Consider the following 20171-nt stretch of genomic DNA (forward strand, 5'->3'; position numbering starts at 1 on the left):
AATTATAAATATTGTCAATTTTCTTGTTTTTTTATTAGTGATCAAATTGTGGACTAACATATTACATATGATGATTTAATTTTGATTTTTGTTACTTGTTTAGAATTTTTTTCTCCAGTATTACTAATAATTTTTTTATAGTAATTAATATTTTTTAAAAAAAATTAAATTATATAACTACTTAATTATAATTTGTACTACTAAACATGACATAAAGAAATTATTGTTATACTTTACGTCGATAATGGCAGTAGGAATAATCACAAAGAAATAAGAAAGAAAAATAAGAACACACAGATTTTACGTAGAAAACCCTTTTTGAGAAAAACCACGGACAAAGGAGAAATTCACTAATGTTGAAAAACAGCTAAACGTATCTAGAGAATTATAATTCCTTATAATTACAAGAGGATGTAAAGATATATATATGTTGGCATGATGGGCGTCAAAACTACCAAAAATAATTCCTACAATTATAACTCTAAATAGTAGTAAAGAGTGGTAGTAGGGTTGAGTCCATAGGGATTAGTACTATAATCAACTTTCGCGTTTAACTTGTGATCAAAATTTCTGTCGTGTCGATAATCGTGGCAATATTCGTGCCCACGACTCCAAACAGACCTGTTGAAAAATAAACAAATAAATTAAGGGAGTTTTGAAATATTTAGAAATTAAATAATTGAAACAGTATAAATAAATAATTAAATGAATTGGAAATAAAATTAAATTGGGAAATAAATTTGGATTTTCTAAATAGAGATAATAAGCCTTAGCCTTAGACTCGGTGGATTTTGGATTTTGAATCGATCCTCGAAAATTAATTTTCTCCTCCAGACAATAAGCTAGTTATAGCAGTTAAGAATGTCCAAACTGCCAATCCTTCCTCTCGTAACTGGTCCTAGTACAACTTGCAAACCAACCCTTACCGATTATCTAACCGAAATACATACGTTCTCGATTCAAGATTCTGGCAGCCTTGCGTTTTGAAGAACCTAACTCGAATTAACGACCTCAATCGCGCATGTCATTTAAACCCGATCACTTCTCCCTTGATTTGTTCTCGGAGATCCGAATACAGCATGACCGACTCGTTTCCCCAACTATCCTCAAACACGACTCCAACCTAACGCACTTTTTGATTTGAAATCGAGTTAACTTTAAGGGATGAATTTGTCAATCCGATACTTAAGAAAAATAGTGAATACCGATTGGAAGGATTTTTAGTACGGATACATATCTCACGATTCTTGACTAGAAAGAATACCGGCCTAAAGCTAGGTTAGTATTTAGTGAAACATGAAATTATTCATGCTTTGGTTGGCTATGGAGTGGATTTGAATGAAAATAGTAGAAATTGAGAAAGGAAAGGACTTGGAAAGCAATTAAACAAATTTTGCAAAGAACAAGGAAATGAAAATGGAGTACCAATAGCTAGCTATTGACGCATGAATTTGGAAGGAAAAGAATAATTCTTATTTAATTCCAACAAGTGTATTTTCCAAAGCTACCATAAAGACCCTATTTATATATATATGATTTACTAAATTTGGTCTAATTACTCATTACATAATTAAATTAAAATAAAATCAGATTTTCTTCTAATTTTAGCTTTTGCAAAGTCAAAAGAAATTTGATGAGTCCTTGACTATTTCCATGTTTCAGATTCGACCCGACTTTATTGACTGTGCTGCAATTGGTCTTTTTCTGCTCGTTTTTAACTCATAGCATCCCAATTGCATTCCTGACAAGATTAAAACATAAAATCACTAATTTAGCAAGGATCAATTCAAGAATTAACCGATTTGAAAAAAAAATGCAAATATAACATGTTATCATGGCATTTGGCACACTAATATGACGACAAATATAGCTAATAGGTTTCATTAAAAAAATCTTATATGTTACCACAAATACAGATTTCCATATTAAACTAACAGAATTCAACCAAATATAATTAAAGATTACAATATTTATTAGATAAAAGGTAAAAAAATAATCTAATATATATACTATTGCAATTTAAAGTTATAGTTAAGAAATAATTCTTATGTGGCACATCTTATAAGCTGCTATTTGTTACGATAATAATCTGCCACGTGTAGATATAATAAAAAGTATATGGAAATATTAATTACAATAAAGAGTAAAAAGGAAAACAATAATTATAATAAAGATTAAAAATAATTATGGCAAGATTAATTACAATAAAATTGGGAAAGATTAATATTTTGTTTAATAAATTAAAATATTACATTAAATTTCTAGACCATTACCCTCATTAGAGCCTCCATCTGCTATCCAAATAGGGATTTTTCCGGTACTGCACTCGTTTTTTTCAGGCCATGCTTCGAGTCCCTTCTTCCTTTTCTTGTGAGATGTTCCTTTCACCCAGCCCCGGATGCCACAACCTCTTCATACCTTGGCACCTCATTCACTGTTTCTGGATGGGCTCAATTCACCTTAAGTTCACAAATAATTCGAGCATTTCGTTGCATAGTCTCTTATTGCGAGTTGTATTTCTCTTGTAAGAGCTTAAATTGCTTTTGAATCTTTGTGTACTGCTACATCTTTGAGTTATGGTTTTGCATAGTTGGATTCTTAACCCCTTGGTGTTGTGGTTGATGATTACCTTCTAAGGAGTTTGGTCGATTCAGGTGCTCTTGTAGTGTCTCGACGGTCGTTCCTATTGATCTCCCCGATAGTTGTTTCTTTGGTCATTCGGTTGGCCATTTTGATTGTGATCTAGATCATCCCTAATGTTGTTCCCTAATTGTTATGGATAAAATTGTTATTAATCGTAGTCATGTTGCTAGTATCTTCCTTCTCCATACTGATCACTTCAATATTCTTGTTGGTCATTATATTAATCCTCTTGTATGTCGTCGACTTGTTGATCCGTGCTCTTATGGGCATTTTAAGCTAGTTGAGCCATGGATCTCATTGAAGTTCCCACAAATGGTATGAATTGTTACAACCTAGAATATAGGGGTGGCTTATTACAACGGTTCATGCTATGGAGTGTGACAAGTCACTATATATGATGATAAAAGTATGTTGTATAGTTATGTGGGTAGATTTTTTGCACTATATGTTAGTCTATTCCCTTTTTTTTAAGGAACGAGAGTTTTTGTAAATGGATAATTTTATTTTTTATTTTGTTGTACTTTTAAATTAGTGTTATTCAACTTGCGGCACCAAATTAATCACTCAAATTATAATAGTTAAATAAATAATATATATTGCATACATTTTTTAGAAGTATATACACTTTATTTTTTTTATGTTGTATATTTATAGTTGTTTATTTATACAATATGCGACCTTAAATTTGTGCTACATCAATAACGGTGTTAATAGCTTGTGAAAACTAAATTTAAATTAAAATATCATGTATATAATTATATAATCAAAATTCACATATGTATATTAAATTAAAATTTATTTGTACTTTTGAGATTTATTTCAAATAGAATTGGATTCAAAATTTACCTGTATAAAATATATAAAATACGTTATGAAACATGTTTTTATTCTAAAATTGGAATAAAGTAACATTTAGTCATTGAATTTGATAATATTTTTCACCTTGGTCTTTAAAAAATTTTTTGTTCACATTAATGTCAAAACTTAGTAGTTTTCTCAATTTAGTCCCTGAACTTGGATATTGTTAATTTGAATAATTTAAAAAAAACAATATATATATATTAAAATTTAAAGTCATCATATTTCAGAATCTAAATTTAGAAAGTAAATTAAAAAATTATGAAATTTCAAAACCAAAATGAAAATAGAAAAAAGTTGAAAAGAAATAGTAAATTTTAAGACCAAATATAGCCTCATCCCTCTAAAATTATTGTGACATTCATAAAATACATCACATTAAAAGATGTAAAATGTATTTATTATCTTGAAACTATAACAACTAAATATTTGATCTCATCCAACTCTTTTAATGTTCATTTTTCACTTTTTTGAATCAATTTTGGTCCAAGCATTTCAGGTTTGCTACTGTCACAAACTCACAAATTCAAGCAATCTTTTATCCATGTCCTCGTGCTTTAATTTAATCCTCATTCAAACCTGCCATTAACTTTTCTCAAGAAAAAAAACCAAAACAAGTTTGTGGTAGGAAACAATTTACACGTTATTTTAATGAATTAAATTTAGTAACTGTAATGTATATATGAAGTTTGTACTTTCTTATATGCACTATTTGCTCTGAATTTAGCATTTCTTTTTTGGTAATTATTTTTATATTAGGTTTGTATTTTTTGTTTTTCAAATTTTTAAAAGAAATATTAGGGACTAATTTGAATAAAAAAAATTCAAACTCTAATATGAGAACAATTATCAAGTTAAGGCTTCAAATAGTGCTTTAACCCTGTGCTACTTAACCAAAAGACATAATGATAAATTTAGCACTTAATATTTACATTTTCTGTCAAATTGACCCCCTTTTTTTTAGCTATGTTTGGCCATTAACCTTTTAAAAAGAGTCAAATCATTTTTCTTTAATTAAAACACTATTTTTTTTAACATTGTTGGTGCGGTAATCAACGTGCACTTTATAAGTACATGACACTATTTGTCATATATGTCATGTCAACAATTAATTTTAAAAAATGGTAAAATAAAAAATAAATCAAAGTTCAAACAATTATAAAAAGTTTATAAAAATTCAAAAAAGGAAATTAGTATGAAATACACATGGACTATCTTGCAAGATACCACATGTAAAAACTTAACATTTTAGCCGTGTTTTCGTTAAAGAAATCATTTCAACTCTTTTTTAAAATGTTAATGGTCAAATTTTAAATTTTTCAAAAAATTAAAGGTTAAATTTAACTAAAAAGATTAAAAATCAAATTAATAAAAGATATAAGGATAACATTATCATAGCCAAAACTATTACCAAATCAAGTTGATTTTAGTACAATTGAGAAAGAAAAAATTTCCGCATTATATTATTGATATATATAATGCCTATCAAAATTATTTGTGAAGTTTAGGCGCATAGCCACAACTATTTAAGTTTATTTTAATACATTTGTACGCATGGAATTATTTTATTGGGTTATTTAAGTAATAAATTATATCTTATTAAAAATATTTCGTATCATCTTCATTAATTTTTTTTAATGGTACTTTTATCAAATTTGTTTGAAAACGTAGTTTGAAAAAAAAATAAAGGTTAATGGTCAGAAAAACTCAAAAATACAATTAAAGTCATTTTGACAAAAACATGTGAATGTTAGTAGCTAAATTTCTTATTAAGCTAATTTTTATGCACGAGTCTTTTTATTTTTTATATTTTATATCAGTTTGATTTTTTATATATAAATGGTAGTATTATATTTATAATTGCAATATTCTCAAAAAAGGTAATACAATATTATAAGATGAAAAATGTAAAATATAATATATTAAATTGGGTAATAAAAGAACACACACACAAACAGAAAATTTTTGTATAAAGAGTAACAAAATAAATAAGAAATACATAAAATTTAAATCAAGAAATCAAAATGCACATTAATGATGATATATTAAAACTACAGCAACCAAAGCTATGGTTTGACGTACACACACATACGAATGATCAACCTTATAAAGTTCAGTATCTTACAAACTTCGATTCCCATCCAAACAATTCAGCTACGCTATTAAATCCCATAAGTGTGGTCACTGTTTAATCCTTCCCGCCACCAATTCGTGATCTAAAACCACTCCCACGTAATTTTTATGCATTTAATTCTTGAGTTTGTTACTAATATGAGCTGATGTAATACAATTGAACAAAGCGTATTCCGGAATTTCGCTCCTTTTTTTTGGGGGGGGGGGTTATAAAATGGACACACAAGATGCTGGGGTGGAAGTTATAGGAGCAGTGAAGAAGAAAATATTGATAGCTTCTAAACTGTCTTTGTCCTTACATTCTATTCCAATTCGTTATATCAACCGCCACCACTTCCACCATCTCCACTACCGCCTTCCCATTTTTGTCCTTTTTCTTTAAACCCAAATCGAATCTGAGCTTATTGAGAATGCGGTTGAGAATACTCTGTTTCTCAGAGAAATTAAATTAAATAAATATTGTTTCGAGGCTCTGGCTTTGGATTTTTTTTTTGTCGTCGCCGTCGTCGTTGTTGTTAATAATGGAAGCAGCTGAGAATTGCTCGGTGAAGGTCGCCGTTCATATTAGGCCTTTTATCGGCGACGAACGGACTCAAGGTTGTAAAGAATGTGTTACTGTTACTCCTGGAAAGCCTCAGGTACTCCGTTTTTAACTTTACATTTTTTCTTTTTCCTTTTTTAACATTTCTGCATTTTTGTTGTATGCGTCAGGCTATTTTTTGTTAAGTTCAAGCATGATTTCATTTAGTATTAGTTTTCGACTTTATTATTCTTCTTCTTCTTTAATTATAATATTTTTAAACCTTCTTTTATTCAACCCTATTATAGCATTTTCGTTTTGTTTTTTTTTTAATGAAAACTACTATCTAGTGTAATGATGCATTTGAAGTTTCTTCCAAAATCATTTTATTATTATTATTATTATTATTATTATTATTACTATTATTGCCATGGCAGAGTGAGGATTGAAAGGTAGAATTAATCAGAAAATCATGCCTTCTAAATGCATGCACGAAAAATCTAAGACTGAATTTACTTAAATTTTATGCTGAAATTGTAGTTATTTAAGTTGGAACAGCTTTATTTATTGAAGTACAAGCTTATTTGGAGTATAGTATATTTAAGCACTGTGGCTCTCCTGGGTTTAATAATTTCGCAACTATAAAGTACGGGAAAAGTTAAAAGCTTTAATGAAGTTTTTATTTCTTTTAGCTTATTTGTTATTACCTTACAAATGATTTTCTTTAACGTTCTTACAATTGATTTTTTTTGCTGGCTGCGGCTATTTTGGGCTATGTGTGCAGGTGCAAATTGGGACACATTCCTTTACATTTGATCAAGTTTATGGAAATGGTGGTTCTCCATCGTCTTCCATGTTTGAGGAATGCGTTGGCCCTCTTGTCGATGGTTTATTCCAAGGATACAATGCTACTGTACTTGCATACGGTCAGGTAATATGAATTGACATACGAGAGCTGCTCTAAGTTCGATCAGCCTTTTTTTTTTTAAATGTCTTTAATTATGTTCATGGTTGACTTGCGCAACTGCTGCAGACAGGATCTGGGAAGACATATACCATGGGAACAGCTACCAAAGATGATTGCCAGACAGGATTGATTCCTCAAGTTATGAATGAGTTGTTCAAGAAAATTGAAACGTTGAAGCGTCGAACAGAGTTCCAGCTACATGTTTCCTTCATAGAGGTACATTACTTGTTGCCCGCTGGCTGCTTGAAAAATCGAAATGGATTTCTCTCTAGTCACTGTAAAATATGTTTAATGAATTGAAAATATAGTAGACTATTTGTTTCTTTTCAATGTATACTATGACATTTCTGAGGAGTAACCTAATTTGCTGGTTTGAATCTGAAGATCCTGAGGGAAGAGGTGAGGGATTTACTGAATTCAGAACCTGTAGGCAAACTTGTTACTCCTAAAAGGAATGCTGTGAAAACCGCAGTTCCAGGAAGGCTACCTTTACAAATACGTGAATCATCAAATGGAATTATAACACTAGCTGGATCAACTGAAGTTGCAGTTAGTACGCTGCAAGAAATGGCTACTTGCCTGGAGCATGGATCAATAAGCCGGTCAACTGGGAGCACAAATATGAATAACCAGTCCAGGTACAATCTCCACTTCTGATGTTCTCCACTTCATCTCAGAAGAAATATTTAAATGAATCAATAAGTTGTTGTATATCTGAAACTTCTAGCTATTTTGTGGGAATGGATTATTTCATTCTGAAACCCATCTGTTAATCTCCATCATTTAATGACATGTGTGCCGTACTTATGGTTTTAATAGTCGATCCCATGCCATCTTCACAATCACATTAGAACAAATGCACAAAACGCAATCAATTTCTACTGTTAATAACACAACGGATGAAGATATGTCTGAAGAGTATTTATGTGCGAAGCTCCATCTGGTGGACCTTGCTGGATCTGAACGAGCAAAAAGAACAGGTTCTGACGGTCTTCGGTTGAAAGAAGGTTTGTATATATGCATATAAACTTAATACATCCTTCTTGTGTGATGGCGGTGTTAAATATCCTATTCTATTTTCATGAGCAGGTATTCATATTAATAGAGGGCTTCTTGCACTGGGCAATGTCATCAGTGCCCTTGGGAATGAGAAAAAGCGTAAAGAAGGGATGCATGTTCCATACCGTGATAGCAAACTGACTCGACTTTTGCAGGTTAGATTTATTTTTTTAGATTCATGCAGAATTAATTTGAACTGATGAAACCGAAATGTCCAAAAATTGACATAATTTCAAAGTATGTGCAAGTTTAAAGCAATTTCTAGTTTTCTCAATTATCTCATATACATATATATAGAGGCCCTTAAACTAAGCATCATTCAGCCTTATTGAATTTTGCATATATCAAATGCTTTGATAAACTCTCACGACACACTACTCATATGTGTACAGCTATAGCATTTTGTTGGAAAACTTAAGAGTAATGCTCTCTAATTGTTTTATTTTCTCTTTGCTACTAATTTACCAAATTGAGGCTGAACACTTATTTGTTGTGAATTTTGGTACGGCAGTATCTAGGTTTTTGGTTCATGATCTTCGATCTTATGTTATTAATCTCAATCTTACATGTTTTAAAAGGCCTTAGTTATTAGAGCCTTTAAAAAGGTTTGTAATTTAGGAACTTCAAAGAAAGTTCAAAAGTTCTGTTTTCTGCCTTTTTCTTCTGATCTGGTCTGCTTGTGTTTCAGGATTCACTTGGTGGAAACAGCAAAACAGTTATGATAGGTACATATCTAAATAACAATGTATTGTTTTAAAAAAAGTAACAATGTATTTTCTTGCTGAGAAAAAAAAAACAACGTATTTTCTTCACCAGAAAAATTGATACTGGAATGCATGAGATCTGTGCTCCAGTTAGTCATTTTTGTAAGCCTCTCTGTTGACAACTGTTTTGCTCCATATTATCTTATCATCCCAATATCATTCTATATAATCTCTGTATCTTTGGAAGATATTTCATATGTTTGATACCCAGGTTGCAAAAAAAGAGAAACAAAAATGTGGAGGCTATATGGATTTACATATAAGCTCTGCACTCATCTGGATCCTGCTATTTCTTTAGCTTATTCCTTTACTTCTTGGTTTTTTGGTCAAGCATCGTTTTTTGCTATTATCAATCTAATTACTGTTCAAAAAATCTAAGATGTGATGGTTGGATTCAGATCTTTTGCCAGGCTTCATGTGCTTTCTAGACACATGTTGCCAATGCATATACTCTAAAACCCATATTTTATACTCTGCTTCCTAATTCTTTTATCATGTTTTTCATTCTTGCTCTGTCTAATTTGTATCACGTTTTAGGTAGAATGGTAGGATTGTAAATCTTGCTTTTGGTCGCTTAAATTCTTTAATTTTCTTACTAAGTGTCATTGTAAAACGTTGATTTTTTTTTCCAGCTTGTATAAGTCCTGCAGACATTAATGCAGAGGAAAGTCTTAACACTTTGAAATATGCTAATCGTGCTCGCAATATTCAGAACAAACCTGTTGTAAGTGTTTTCTTGGTTTTTTTCTTATTGCTAGTCCGTTGTAATTCTACTGCTTCCCTTTCCTTTTATTAAAAGTTCTGGATCCTTGCACAATTTTATGGATCATAAATGGTCACCTTAGGTAACCGGACAGCTTTCCATTTATTTTACAGGTGAATAGAGATCTAATATCCACTGAGATGCAAAAAATGTGTCAACAGTTACAATACCTACGAGCAGAACTTTGTGCTCGTGTAGGAGGGCCTACTTCAGACATACAGGTATTTTCCTGACATCTGTCAATGTAATGGTTTCTGAATGATTTTTCTAAGGAGATATTACAACAATGGCACATAAAATACCTTAACAGGTTCTCAAAGAAAGGATTACATGGCTGGAGGCTACTAACGAGGATCTTCGTCGAGAACTTCATGAATACTGCAGCAGACGTGCTGTTTTAGAGTGTCGTGAGAGTGGCGCTCAAGTATGTTGATGAGTCTAGGTTCCTTTTCCTTTTATTCTATGCAAATCTGTTATAGTATGCTTTGAACTAGATCATAATATTTTATACTAATTGAATTTGTTATTCTTGTTTGTTTCATCTTAAAATAACCTTCTAAAATGAAAGTTGCTTGGTTGTTATGTTACCCTTTTTGTGCTGTTTCTCAGGATGGCCATGCATGTTTTATGAAAAGCGATGTACATAAGAGGGCCTTTCAGAGCATGGACTCATCTTATTGTCAAATGGATGAAGTGGTTTCAGGTAGACCACTTATTTAATTAAATGGCCATTAATATGAAAAATCCATCTTCAATCCCATCTTGTGTTGGTGATGTTGGGAACGGATAAGATGCATGTTACCCTGTGACATTGAAAAATCCCTTTTGATTCTGTCTTATTCTTAGAAAAGATAAAACTACAGCATTACTAATTTGAATTTGTAAATTTCTGCAGATGAAAAACCTGGAGAAATTGATGTAGCAGCAAAAGAGTTAGAGCATGCACTTCGGCAAAATACCATGGATAGAGAATTGAACGAGTTAAACAAGCACTTGGAGCAGAAAGAGGTTTCTGCTGTAAACTTTGTTTTTTGTGCACAGACATATACATTTACCAGTTAACGAATTATAGTCTTGAAAGAGAATGTTTATTATTCCAATCGAGATTCAATTTTTATAAAACATAAATGTTGATCTTTCCCTAGGTAGAATCTTATTTTATGATCTATATAGGCTTTCAGCTGGAGTTCCAAAAAGATATGACAGCGTTGGAATTTTAATCTGTTTTTAGCCATTTTCTGTGCTTACAAATAGTTTTACAAGAAGCATTTGTCTTTTCAAAAGCATGGAAAGGCATCAAGCTTGGATCTCTTACAAAGTCTTTCCTATCTTCTAAAATAAATTTGTATTTTTCTGGTAGAGTTCTGGCAGAAATAAATTGATCTTCTCATGGGCTAATAAGCCAGGCCATTATTTTTGTGCAGTCTGAGATGAAACTTGTTGGAGGAGCTGACACTGAAGCACTAAAGCAGCATTTCCAGAAGAAAATCATGGAACTTGAGGAAGAAAAAAGAATTGAGCAGGTACTAGGACCTTATTCAGTTTCAGTTGTTTAATATGCCTTTGTGCTAGTTCTTAATTTATATGACACAACCACAGCATGACAGAGATCGATTGTTAGCTGCGTTTGAGAATCGTGCTGCTAATTCTGATGCACAAAGGCAAAAGAGGCAAGAGATAAATGTGCAGAAAATAAAAGCACTTGAGGCACAGGTGACTTTGTGAATCTAATCATCAAACTTTTACGAGACAATATTCTTTTTTGATTATTGACATCTTCTTGTTCTCTCTCTCTTTTTCTTCGTTCTCTCTTTTCCAATTTCAGATTTCTGACGTCAAGAAGAAACAGGAAAACCAGGTTGAACTCCTGAAGCAAAAGAAAAGAAGTGATGCAGCAGCAAAACGATTGCAAGCAGAAATACAGTACATAAAGGCTCAAAAAGTTTGTCTTTCACCCGGTGATATTTCCATGTTTACATCTATACATTGTAGCTTAAAATTTCTAACTATTTTTGGAAATGTGCCTTCTCTTCTTGGAAGGTTCAATTGCAGCGCAAGATAAAACAAGAGGCAGAACAATTTCGTCAGTGGAAGGCCTCTCGTGAGAAGGAATTGCTACAGGTGCTGAACCTTTCATTAACAACAAATCTAGTTCCACTCTTCCCTTTGTTCTTTTCAAATGCAGAAGGGTTACCTGAAAAGCCATTTTGCTCTATTGTGAACTATGATGGAACACAAACTAGAGTTAGAAAGGGAATGAGTATGCATTAACTTGGCTATTATCATCTAGATTTTGTTGAAGTTATCCCGAAAGGTGAAGTAGTATCCAAATGTGCTTGGGTCCAAAATAATATTTCCTCATTGTATCCAGGCATCTATCCACCACTTTAAGCAATATTTTTCTTTAGTAACTACTTTATGTTTGGACCTCCTTCTATTGGGGCATTTTACTAGGGTTTTTCTTCTCCGAAAAGTTTCAGGGTGACCTAAACTCGCCTTCTAATAGATGCTTATATTTTTGCTGGTGACCTTTTTCTTCCACTGCTCTGAAAGTTCTGAAAGTAGCTCCCGCTAGTTATGCTTGTATTTTGTATCTTATTGTCTTTTTATACTATAATTCTATTAGCATTTTACTTTTCTTGAGCAGCTTAGAAAAGAGGGAAGGAGGAATGAGTATGAAAGGCATAAACTCGAAGCCCTGAATCAACGCCAAAAATTGGTAACAATTCATGACGGACACAGCTTGTTTTTGATGTTTTATGATTTCACCTTTATTTAAATTCTAAATTATTTTAATATGGACCCCCTTGTGTACCCATTTTGGAGTCCTAAGTTGGGCATCCGCATAAGGTATTCATTCATTCCTGGCCTGACTTGTATAGAGCAGACTTGCATTAATACTTGTGTTCTTGGTAGGCCTCTAGACATTGCCTTATTCATTAATCCCTTGCATTTTGAAGGATGAACCAAAGTCTAAATTTCTTTAAAGCATTCAGTTTATCAACCTGATCTGGTTAAACATTCCTTGAAAGGATCACAGACAATTCTGAGGATTGATGCAGTCAAGATTCTCAGGAAATTTTCCCCTATACATGAAATTTTTGGACATGCCTTTTGGCATACTTCTTTACCTACAGGACATGGCAGAGTTGTCAAGGTTTTACCTATTCCCTGACCAACAATCACACTTTTTCCTGCAGGTTCTTCAAAGGAAAACAGAAGAAGCGACAATAGCTACCAAAAGGTTGAAAGAGCTATTAGAAGCGCACAAGTATTCTGTACGTGACAACTCAGGTAATTGTTTTTTTTTGTGAAATTAACCTGTAATCGGTTCTTTTGTATGATATACTAATTTTTTATTACTATTTTCAGTTAATCACAATGGACATTCACCAAATGGACAGGTAAACGGTTTGTAATTAAGCATTTACTCATAGACAAATTTGTTACTCTGGGTCAGCCATATCTAATGAAATCTACCAGCATGTTATAGTTAAATGATGAGGGTTAGGCTTCCAATCCTGATTAAAGTGTCAGGATAGCAAACTAGTTGGGAAAACAAATATTTTTGTTACAAACAAAATGCTTAATATACTTGGATGGAACAGAGAGTAAATTAACCATGGTGTACAGTTGAGTTTGCAACTTCTTTTTCACCTGATCACGAAAGGAATGGGCAATTCTAAATCCAACCTTAAGCTAGTTGTTTATTGTGTTAAAGTTTCATAGCTAAATTTTGGCCATTTTTAATTTTGATTATGCATCTGTAGAGCAATGAAAAATCTCTGCGAAGGTGGGTTGACCATGAGCTAGAAGTAATGGTGAAAGTGCGTGAAGTTCGTTTTGAATATGAAAAGCAGATCCAAGTGTAAGTACCCATCAGTTTGTTTCTCTTACACTCAGTACTTGTATGCTTTCTAAAAGCGTGATACTTTAATCATTGTATAGGCAAAGTGCTCTGGCAGAGGAGTTAACCTTATTAAAAGAAGTGGATCAGTTCTCTTTGAATGGGGACATTCCTCACAGAGTAAACAATGGGCATTCTAGGTACATAATCATTTTGCTTAGTGTGCATATGATGGAATGTGCAAGATCAATTCTTAATTGTACATCTTATGAAAACTATATAAGTACATCATGTAAATATAATGGATAGCTTATGATTTCCTTTTACCTTGTCTTTTCCTATCAATTAGATTGTTATCTATGTCACCAAATGCAAGAATGGAAAGAATAGCCTCACTTGAGTACATGCTTAGCATGTCTTCAAATGCACTCAAGGCAATGGTGTCGCAACTCTCAGATGCAGAAGAACAGGAGTGTGGTTTGGTTGGTCGCAGGCAGTGGAATCAAGTACACTCATTAAGTGAGGCAAAGAGCTTGCTTCAATACCTGTTTAATGCTACCGCAGAATCAAGGTGCTTATACAAACTAGAATCTGAATAATATTTCATTTTAATTGCCCTTTCTTCTGTCGAATTGATTATCTCACACTTGAAGTAACATGGCCCATCTGTAAAATTTATTGAGATAAATAGTTACATATAGATGGTTAAAAGTAGCTGAAGATTTATTCCTAGCTCAGATATTGGAAATGCCTAGATTCCCATTTTCTGTCTGCACACATACAAGAAGCTAGTAAAAATGTACCCTTATGCCCACTAAACACCTACAAACAGAAAATATGGATACTGGGGTTGATTACTGCTTTTGCACATTCAGGATATAGAATGAAAACACAGGCATGTTTTTACTAACCCCAAGTCCCAATGACCTTACTACCTGCATGTTGATTTCCGTGGTACTTGTATGAACAGATCTCAGTTGCGGGAGAATGATTTGGAGATTAAGGACCTCAAACAGCAATTGAAGGATCTCACAGCTCTATTATGGAAAAGTGAGGCAGAGAAAAAAGAGCTTGTAAAGGAGCAAAAGATGAGGGAGCAAGCTGTTGTTATTGCCCTGGCTACATCAGCTACGGTGAGATTATCATCTTGTAGTCTCCCATTTTTTCTTTTTAATGTTTAATGTTAATAAACTAAAAATGTCATTCAAACTTGGCTCAAATCATGCAACATCCATTAACTGATGTATGGACTGAAAATATTTAATTTCATGTCCAAAAATCCTAGTAATATTTCAAGAATTCCATAGCTGGTGATGATTTCTAAATGACCTATAATTTCATGTCTTTGTCCATTAGTAATCTGTGAATTATGAGTGTTGGATGATCCTATGAAACTTGATGAAGGAAAAAGCAATCATCTTCACACCAACTCTTGGTACTCACCAATAACACTTGAAATAAATCAAACGGATGATCCTAAGAATCTTGACAAAGGAAAAAACAGTCATCTCCTGACCAAATAAGCACTCACTAATAACACTAGAAATAAATCAAATGTTCAGGAATCCAACAATATTCAACTTTATAATGTACTCCTAATTTTATTTTCTCACTATAAATGTAATTCCACAGGGGAACTCCCGCAGTTCGTCAAAACACTTGGCAGATGTTTTAAGCCCCTCCCTTTCACCAACGTCACTCCCAGTCCCCAAGCAACTGAAATTTACACCCGGGATTGTTAATGGATCTATTACGGACACAGCAGCATTTCTAGATCAGAGGCGGAAGGTAAATTATCTGCTGCATGTGGTCTTTTAGATTGTTGTCTTTCTGCTTGATCAGAAAGTAGAGATATTGTGTGCACAGATGGTACCAGTGGAACATTTGTCAATACAGAAAGTAACAGCCATGGGACAGACTGGAAAACTTTGGAGGTGGAAGAGAAGTCATCACCAGTGGCTACTTCAATTCAGATGGAAGTGGCAGAAGCCATGGAAACTCTCAGAATGGATTAAACACAGTGATGAAACAATAATGAGATCGAGGCCTCATGCGCAAGCTCTGATTGAACTGATATGATAAGCTTATATTCACCATCTATAAATCTTGACTGGCAAAACTGGTCTGCATGGTTTACCGGGAAAAAAAATGCAGGTAACTCCCATCCCAGTTTGTTGATTGTTTTTTGACATGGTTAGAAACATTAAATATTCTCTTATCCCTGGTCTAGGCGATACACTTACATTGCGCTTTAGTGACCTGACCTTATGCACTGATTGAGTTCATTCATCTACATTGTTTTCTGTCCTTGCAGTATTTACAGCCAAGCCATGGTTGATAGATTATAGATAGCTAGCTCATTCTCCTGGATGAATACACATATTTGCTGTCCTAATTAATTCAACATAATTTTCTTTTTCTGTGGTTCCTTCTGGTGTCCTTTAGTTGTTTTCTTGATTAGCCAATCTGATGTCTATGCTCGACTGAAAATTCCCATTTCATGTATTATTCTTTTTCGTCTATCAATGCAGGCAGATTGTAAATAGCCATAAACAGGTCGGTGCTTGCCATATAATCTTTACCAACAGTAGCTAATATTTGAGTTTCAAATTTTTGGGGGAGGGTTAAATCATCACATTTTGAAGCATGTCCGCAAACTAATAGGCCTTGAGGGTGCTGGAAATGGCTGATAGCTTGACTGAGTTCATGAAGAGTACTGGTAGAGTTCTGTTATGTTTTTTTTCTTCGTTATCATGAAAATGAAATTTCCTGCCAAATTGTATATGGCTGGCTTTTCATTTTATATATATGTGTGTGTGTATGTGTGTGTGTGTGTGTGTGTGTGTGTGTGTGTGTCATATTTAATCTTGTCAAAACTTGTTCCATAGATGCAACACGTAAATTTTTCATCAAAAGCTTATATGAAAATTTGCTGATCATTTACATATATGATATAAATCTCACGTGTAAATAGATGACATCAGATCATATACAAGAGAGTTTGAAAACCAAATACCATAAATCCCAAAAGATGGAACTGAAAACGTGATCGCTATGAGTAACCAAAAGATGCACTATCTTCCATCATCGCACTCTCCTTGATCTCATGTATCATCTTTAACACCTGCCACATTGCTGGCCGTTGTTCCGGAGATGTCAAGCTACAAACACTAGCAACTTCAGTAAGCATCCCAAGCCAGTGATATTCCCCACCATCATCTTCACGTGTTGCTCTAACCCATTCCAGCATGTCCTGAGGCACAAGCACCGGATGTCGTGATGGAAGTTTGCCTGTCAAAAGCTCCAATAGAAACACACCGAAGGCATAAACATCCGACTTGGGAGTTAGTCTGCGGCTGGATTTTCGAATCTCAGGAGCTTTATAGGCTAAAGAATCAGGATCTTCAGTAAAACAAGAAGAGTCTGCAAGGAACACAAGGCTGTAGTCGGTGAGGCAAGCTTCGAAATCGGAACCAAGGAGGACGTTGGACGATTTCAAGTTGCCATGGAAAAGCCTTGATGCTTGGTGGATGTAGGCAAGGCCCTCTGCAACATCTTCTGCTATCTTTAAACATGATGTCCAATGAAGTGGCTTTGCCCTAGTTGATCTTGAACCTGTTCATTCATTAATCTCGCATCTGTTATAAGCAGTGGATTGGTCTAAAAAACTTTGTCTAAGGTACTAACTAAGCCCACCCTTGCAAATAATTCAATTAGCAAATTAACAGCTTCACATATATAAAACTGAATAAACCTGCAATGGACAAATTGCAAGCTTTTGATAAAAAAACATCGCTGGAATTGTCGGTGTCAGCCTAAAAAGTTGAACAATTTTCTCAGTACTATCACTACTTTTTCGCCATAATTTTAGCTTTAACTTCATCCAGAATCCAAAGGTCGATTGGTCCAGAATATTACCAATTATCAAACAACAATAAAGAAACAGAGGCCCCACTTTAGTTTTCTTTAAACCCTACAGTCTCAAACGGCAACTGCAACTAAATGCCATAAAACTCGGTCATAACTCACTTAACAAAACCCAGAAGCAAAAACTCGACAAAAGGACAATTTTAAAAAAAAAAAGAGCATACCATGAACGAGATTGGGAACGCTTCCGTTGGGTTGATAATCATAGATCACAAGCCTTTCACCTTTAGCTTGAAAATAAGCTCTAACCGGCACCAAATTGGGGTGTCTCAGCGCCCCAACAGCATCCATATGCTGTTCAAAAACTTCACCGCTGGTTACCGCCGTTTTCCCAGCATCCAATCTCTTCACTGTCAAAATCAATTGCCCATCAATCACTGCCTTATACGTAATCCCCATGCTACCCCTCCCTAATAACTCAGCTGAAGCTCTCATTAACTGCTCTAAACTGTACCCTTCCACTTCCCCACCAACAAAAACTAAATTCCCACTCTTTTTCAGCTTCTGAATTTCGTTTATCACTGATTTTCTCTCCGAAACTCCTTCCACTTGGGTTTTTGAGCTCGTTGCCTCGGATGAAACTGTTGTTGGCTTTGTTTCTTTCGACTCTACTCTCTTTTTACCGCCTTTCTTTTTAACTACAGCTAAAGCTAACAAAACTGAAAATATTATCAACGCAATGCCGACAGTAAACCCAAGGACCATCCCAGGTCTCTGGTGCTTCTTCTTTGGTGAAGGCGGCGGTGGCAGAGCTACAATCCCTCCGGAGTTGGCCTTCGGGCTTTGCACTGCCGGACTCGAAGCTGAAGAAGAACCGAAAATCGGTGCACGCGTAGTGCAGGCTTTGTTGATAATCTTCCCACAAAGGTGAGGGTTCAAAGAGAACGCCGTCGTATTGAACTTGGATAAAGTGGGCGTGGCCGGTATTTTTCCAGTAAGATTGTTGCCTGAAACATTGAAGATGAGTAGGAAGGGTTGGTTTAAAGGCGGGACCGTTCCGTTAAACCGGTTCCACTCAAGGCGGAGGATGTTTAACCGGTCCAATGCGGTTAAGTTAACTGGAAGGGGACCAGTCAATTCATTGTAAGAAAGATCGAGGGAGGTTAATCTATGAAGAAACAAGATAGAAGAAGGGAAGGTTCCAGAGAAATGGTTGCGGCCGAGAAACAGGGACTTAAGGTTGTAAAGAGAGGACAAGTCGGGGATGGGACCGGAGAGGGAGTTGTTATGGAGACTGAGAACACGGAGCTGGTCGAGGCGGGAGAGGGAGTTGGCGGGAAAAGTGCCAAAGAGGCCGAAATTGGGGAGGAGAAAGCGGACGACGCGGCCTTGAATGCAATTGACGCCTCGCCATTGACAGTAGTCGAAACGCTCGTTGAGAACGTAAAGAAGCTTGTTATGGAGGTCGGCTTTGGATTTGAAGGAGAGGATGGAAACGGCGTCGGATGGCAACATTAAGTTGGTCTGGGGAGGGTAAGTTATAGGCTCAGAGAAACAAGTAAGGAAGAAGAAGAGAAGAAGGACAGGTATGGGGATAGTTTGGGGCATTGTTCCTCCTGTTTGTGCCGTCGCTTTTGTTTCCCAATTAACCATTATATTTGCAAGAGTCACGTGAGCTGTGGGGGGACTTGGAGGAATTTTGATGCTCGTTTTTTTGGACCTATATTATTTATTAGTGTTATTACTTATTTCTTCTAGTTAACCCCACTACCATACCTGCTTTTATTTTATTTTGAAATTTTATTTTTATTTAAGTTAGATTCTAAATAGGGTTTTAACCTTTTTTTTTACTAAATTAATATTATAATTGTTAAATTTAGAGATTAATTTTAAATAAAAAAAAAAGTTTCAACAGAATAGGTTTAACCCAAATATATAAGGATTCCTTAACCTGAAATAGGTAATAGAGGCGCGAAGACATAGGTGACTGCATGGAAAACCGAGGTGGAGAGGAGACAAATATTAGTCATGTGAAATGTAAGGAGGGATGGAAGTCAAACATTAGTCAAACTCTAATTGGTTACCCCGTGAGTGGGGCAGAGCAGAGACCCTAAGATCCTCACGTTGCAACGCTTATCAACATTTCAAACCCATCCATTAATCCAAATAATTAGAGAATGTTATGAGATTGTATTTTATTTATTTTGTTTAATAGATTAATAAATTAGTTTCTTTTTTATGTTAGTCAATTTTTTTAATTTTTTTAAATTTATCCATTTGTAATGCTAAAAATTAATACGCTTCTGATAATGATACTTTACATATCATATATACATTACGCTAACGTACATGGATCCATTTTTAATAGTAAAAATAAATAAAACTTTTTACAAAAAAATAATTTATTATTTAATTTGACATACATGTACTAATTTATTTATTTTTTTAATAAAAGGATCAAAATTTAGGCTAAACTAGTCATATATGCAAAAAAAAATGCCAAATAAGTTGACTTTTTGAAAATTAAAGAAAATAAGTTATTTTTGAAGAGATAGTGTGGAAGCGCATCCATCTCGGGTGCTTTCTACACAGTTAGACTCACTTTTTCTTTAAGTTGTATTTTCTGACTTTTTTAAAATAATTAGTTTCTTTAACCAGATAGTTAAAAATTAGTGATTTTGTTCTTAAGTTTTGGGTTTGATTTCTCTTCCACTCACATTTGTATTTTTTATTTTATATTGTTTTAAGTG

General features: G+C 34.1%; 2 protein-coding genes across 3 annotated transcripts; one reads left to right on the forward strand and one right to left on the reverse strand.

The window, feature by feature from the left end:
- Nucleotides 1-5821: 5821 nt before the first annotated feature.
- Nucleotides 5822-16503, forward strand: LOC107913221 (kinesin-like protein KIN-4A). 2 transcript variants are annotated; one of them, XM_041103940.1, is made up of 26 exons: nucleotides 5822-6272; nucleotides 6939-7085; nucleotides 7188-7337; nucleotides 7506-7759; nucleotides 7941-8128; nucleotides 8211-8335; nucleotides 8869-8905; nucleotides 9577-9668; nucleotides 9821-9928; nucleotides 10018-10131; nucleotides 10317-10410; nucleotides 10603-10715; nucleotides 11132-11230; nucleotides 11307-11420; nucleotides 11533-11649; nucleotides 11748-11828; nucleotides 12355-12426; nucleotides 12908-13001; nucleotides 13080-13111; nucleotides 13478-13575; nucleotides 13656-13754; nucleotides 13904-14125; nucleotides 14525-14687; nucleotides 15187-15342; nucleotides 15421-15708; nucleotides 15869-15972. In XM_041103940.1, the coding sequence occupies exons 1-25, from the start codon at nucleotides 6156-6158 to the stop codon at nucleotides 15631-15633; spliced, it is 3099 nt and encodes a 1032-aa protein (XP_040959874.1). In that variant the 5' UTR covers nucleotides 5822-6155; the 3' UTR covers nucleotides 15634-15708; nucleotides 15869-15972. The 2 variants fall into 2 exon arrangements, with proteins under 2 accessions (XP_040959874.1, XP_040959873.1); XM_041103939.1 differs by lacking the exon at nucleotides 15869-15972 and adding an exon at nucleotides 16086-16503 and having other exon boundaries at nucleotides 5823-6272.
- LOC107913222 (probable inactive receptor kinase At5g67200) lies at nucleotides 16472-19288 on the reverse strand. Its single transcript, XM_041103941.1, has 2 exons — nucleotides 17646-19288; nucleotides 16472-17169 (listed from the first exon to the last, which is right to left on the reverse strand). Exons 1-2 carry the CDS (start codon nucleotides 19072-19074, stop codon nucleotides 16607-16609), a joined length of 1992 nt encoding a protein of 663 aa, XP_040959875.1. The 5' UTR covers nucleotides 19075-19288; the 3' UTR covers nucleotides 16472-16606.
- Between the last annotated feature and the right edge of the window lie 883 nt (nucleotides 19289-20171).

Source organism: Gossypium hirsutum, chromosome D11 (genome assembly GCF_007990345.1).
Source record: "Gossypium hirsutum isolate 1008001.06 chromosome D11, Gossypium_hirsutum_v2.1, whole genome shotgun sequence".
Classification (NCBI taxonomy): domain Eukaryota; kingdom Viridiplantae; phylum Streptophyta; class Magnoliopsida; order Malvales; family Malvaceae; genus Gossypium; species Gossypium hirsutum.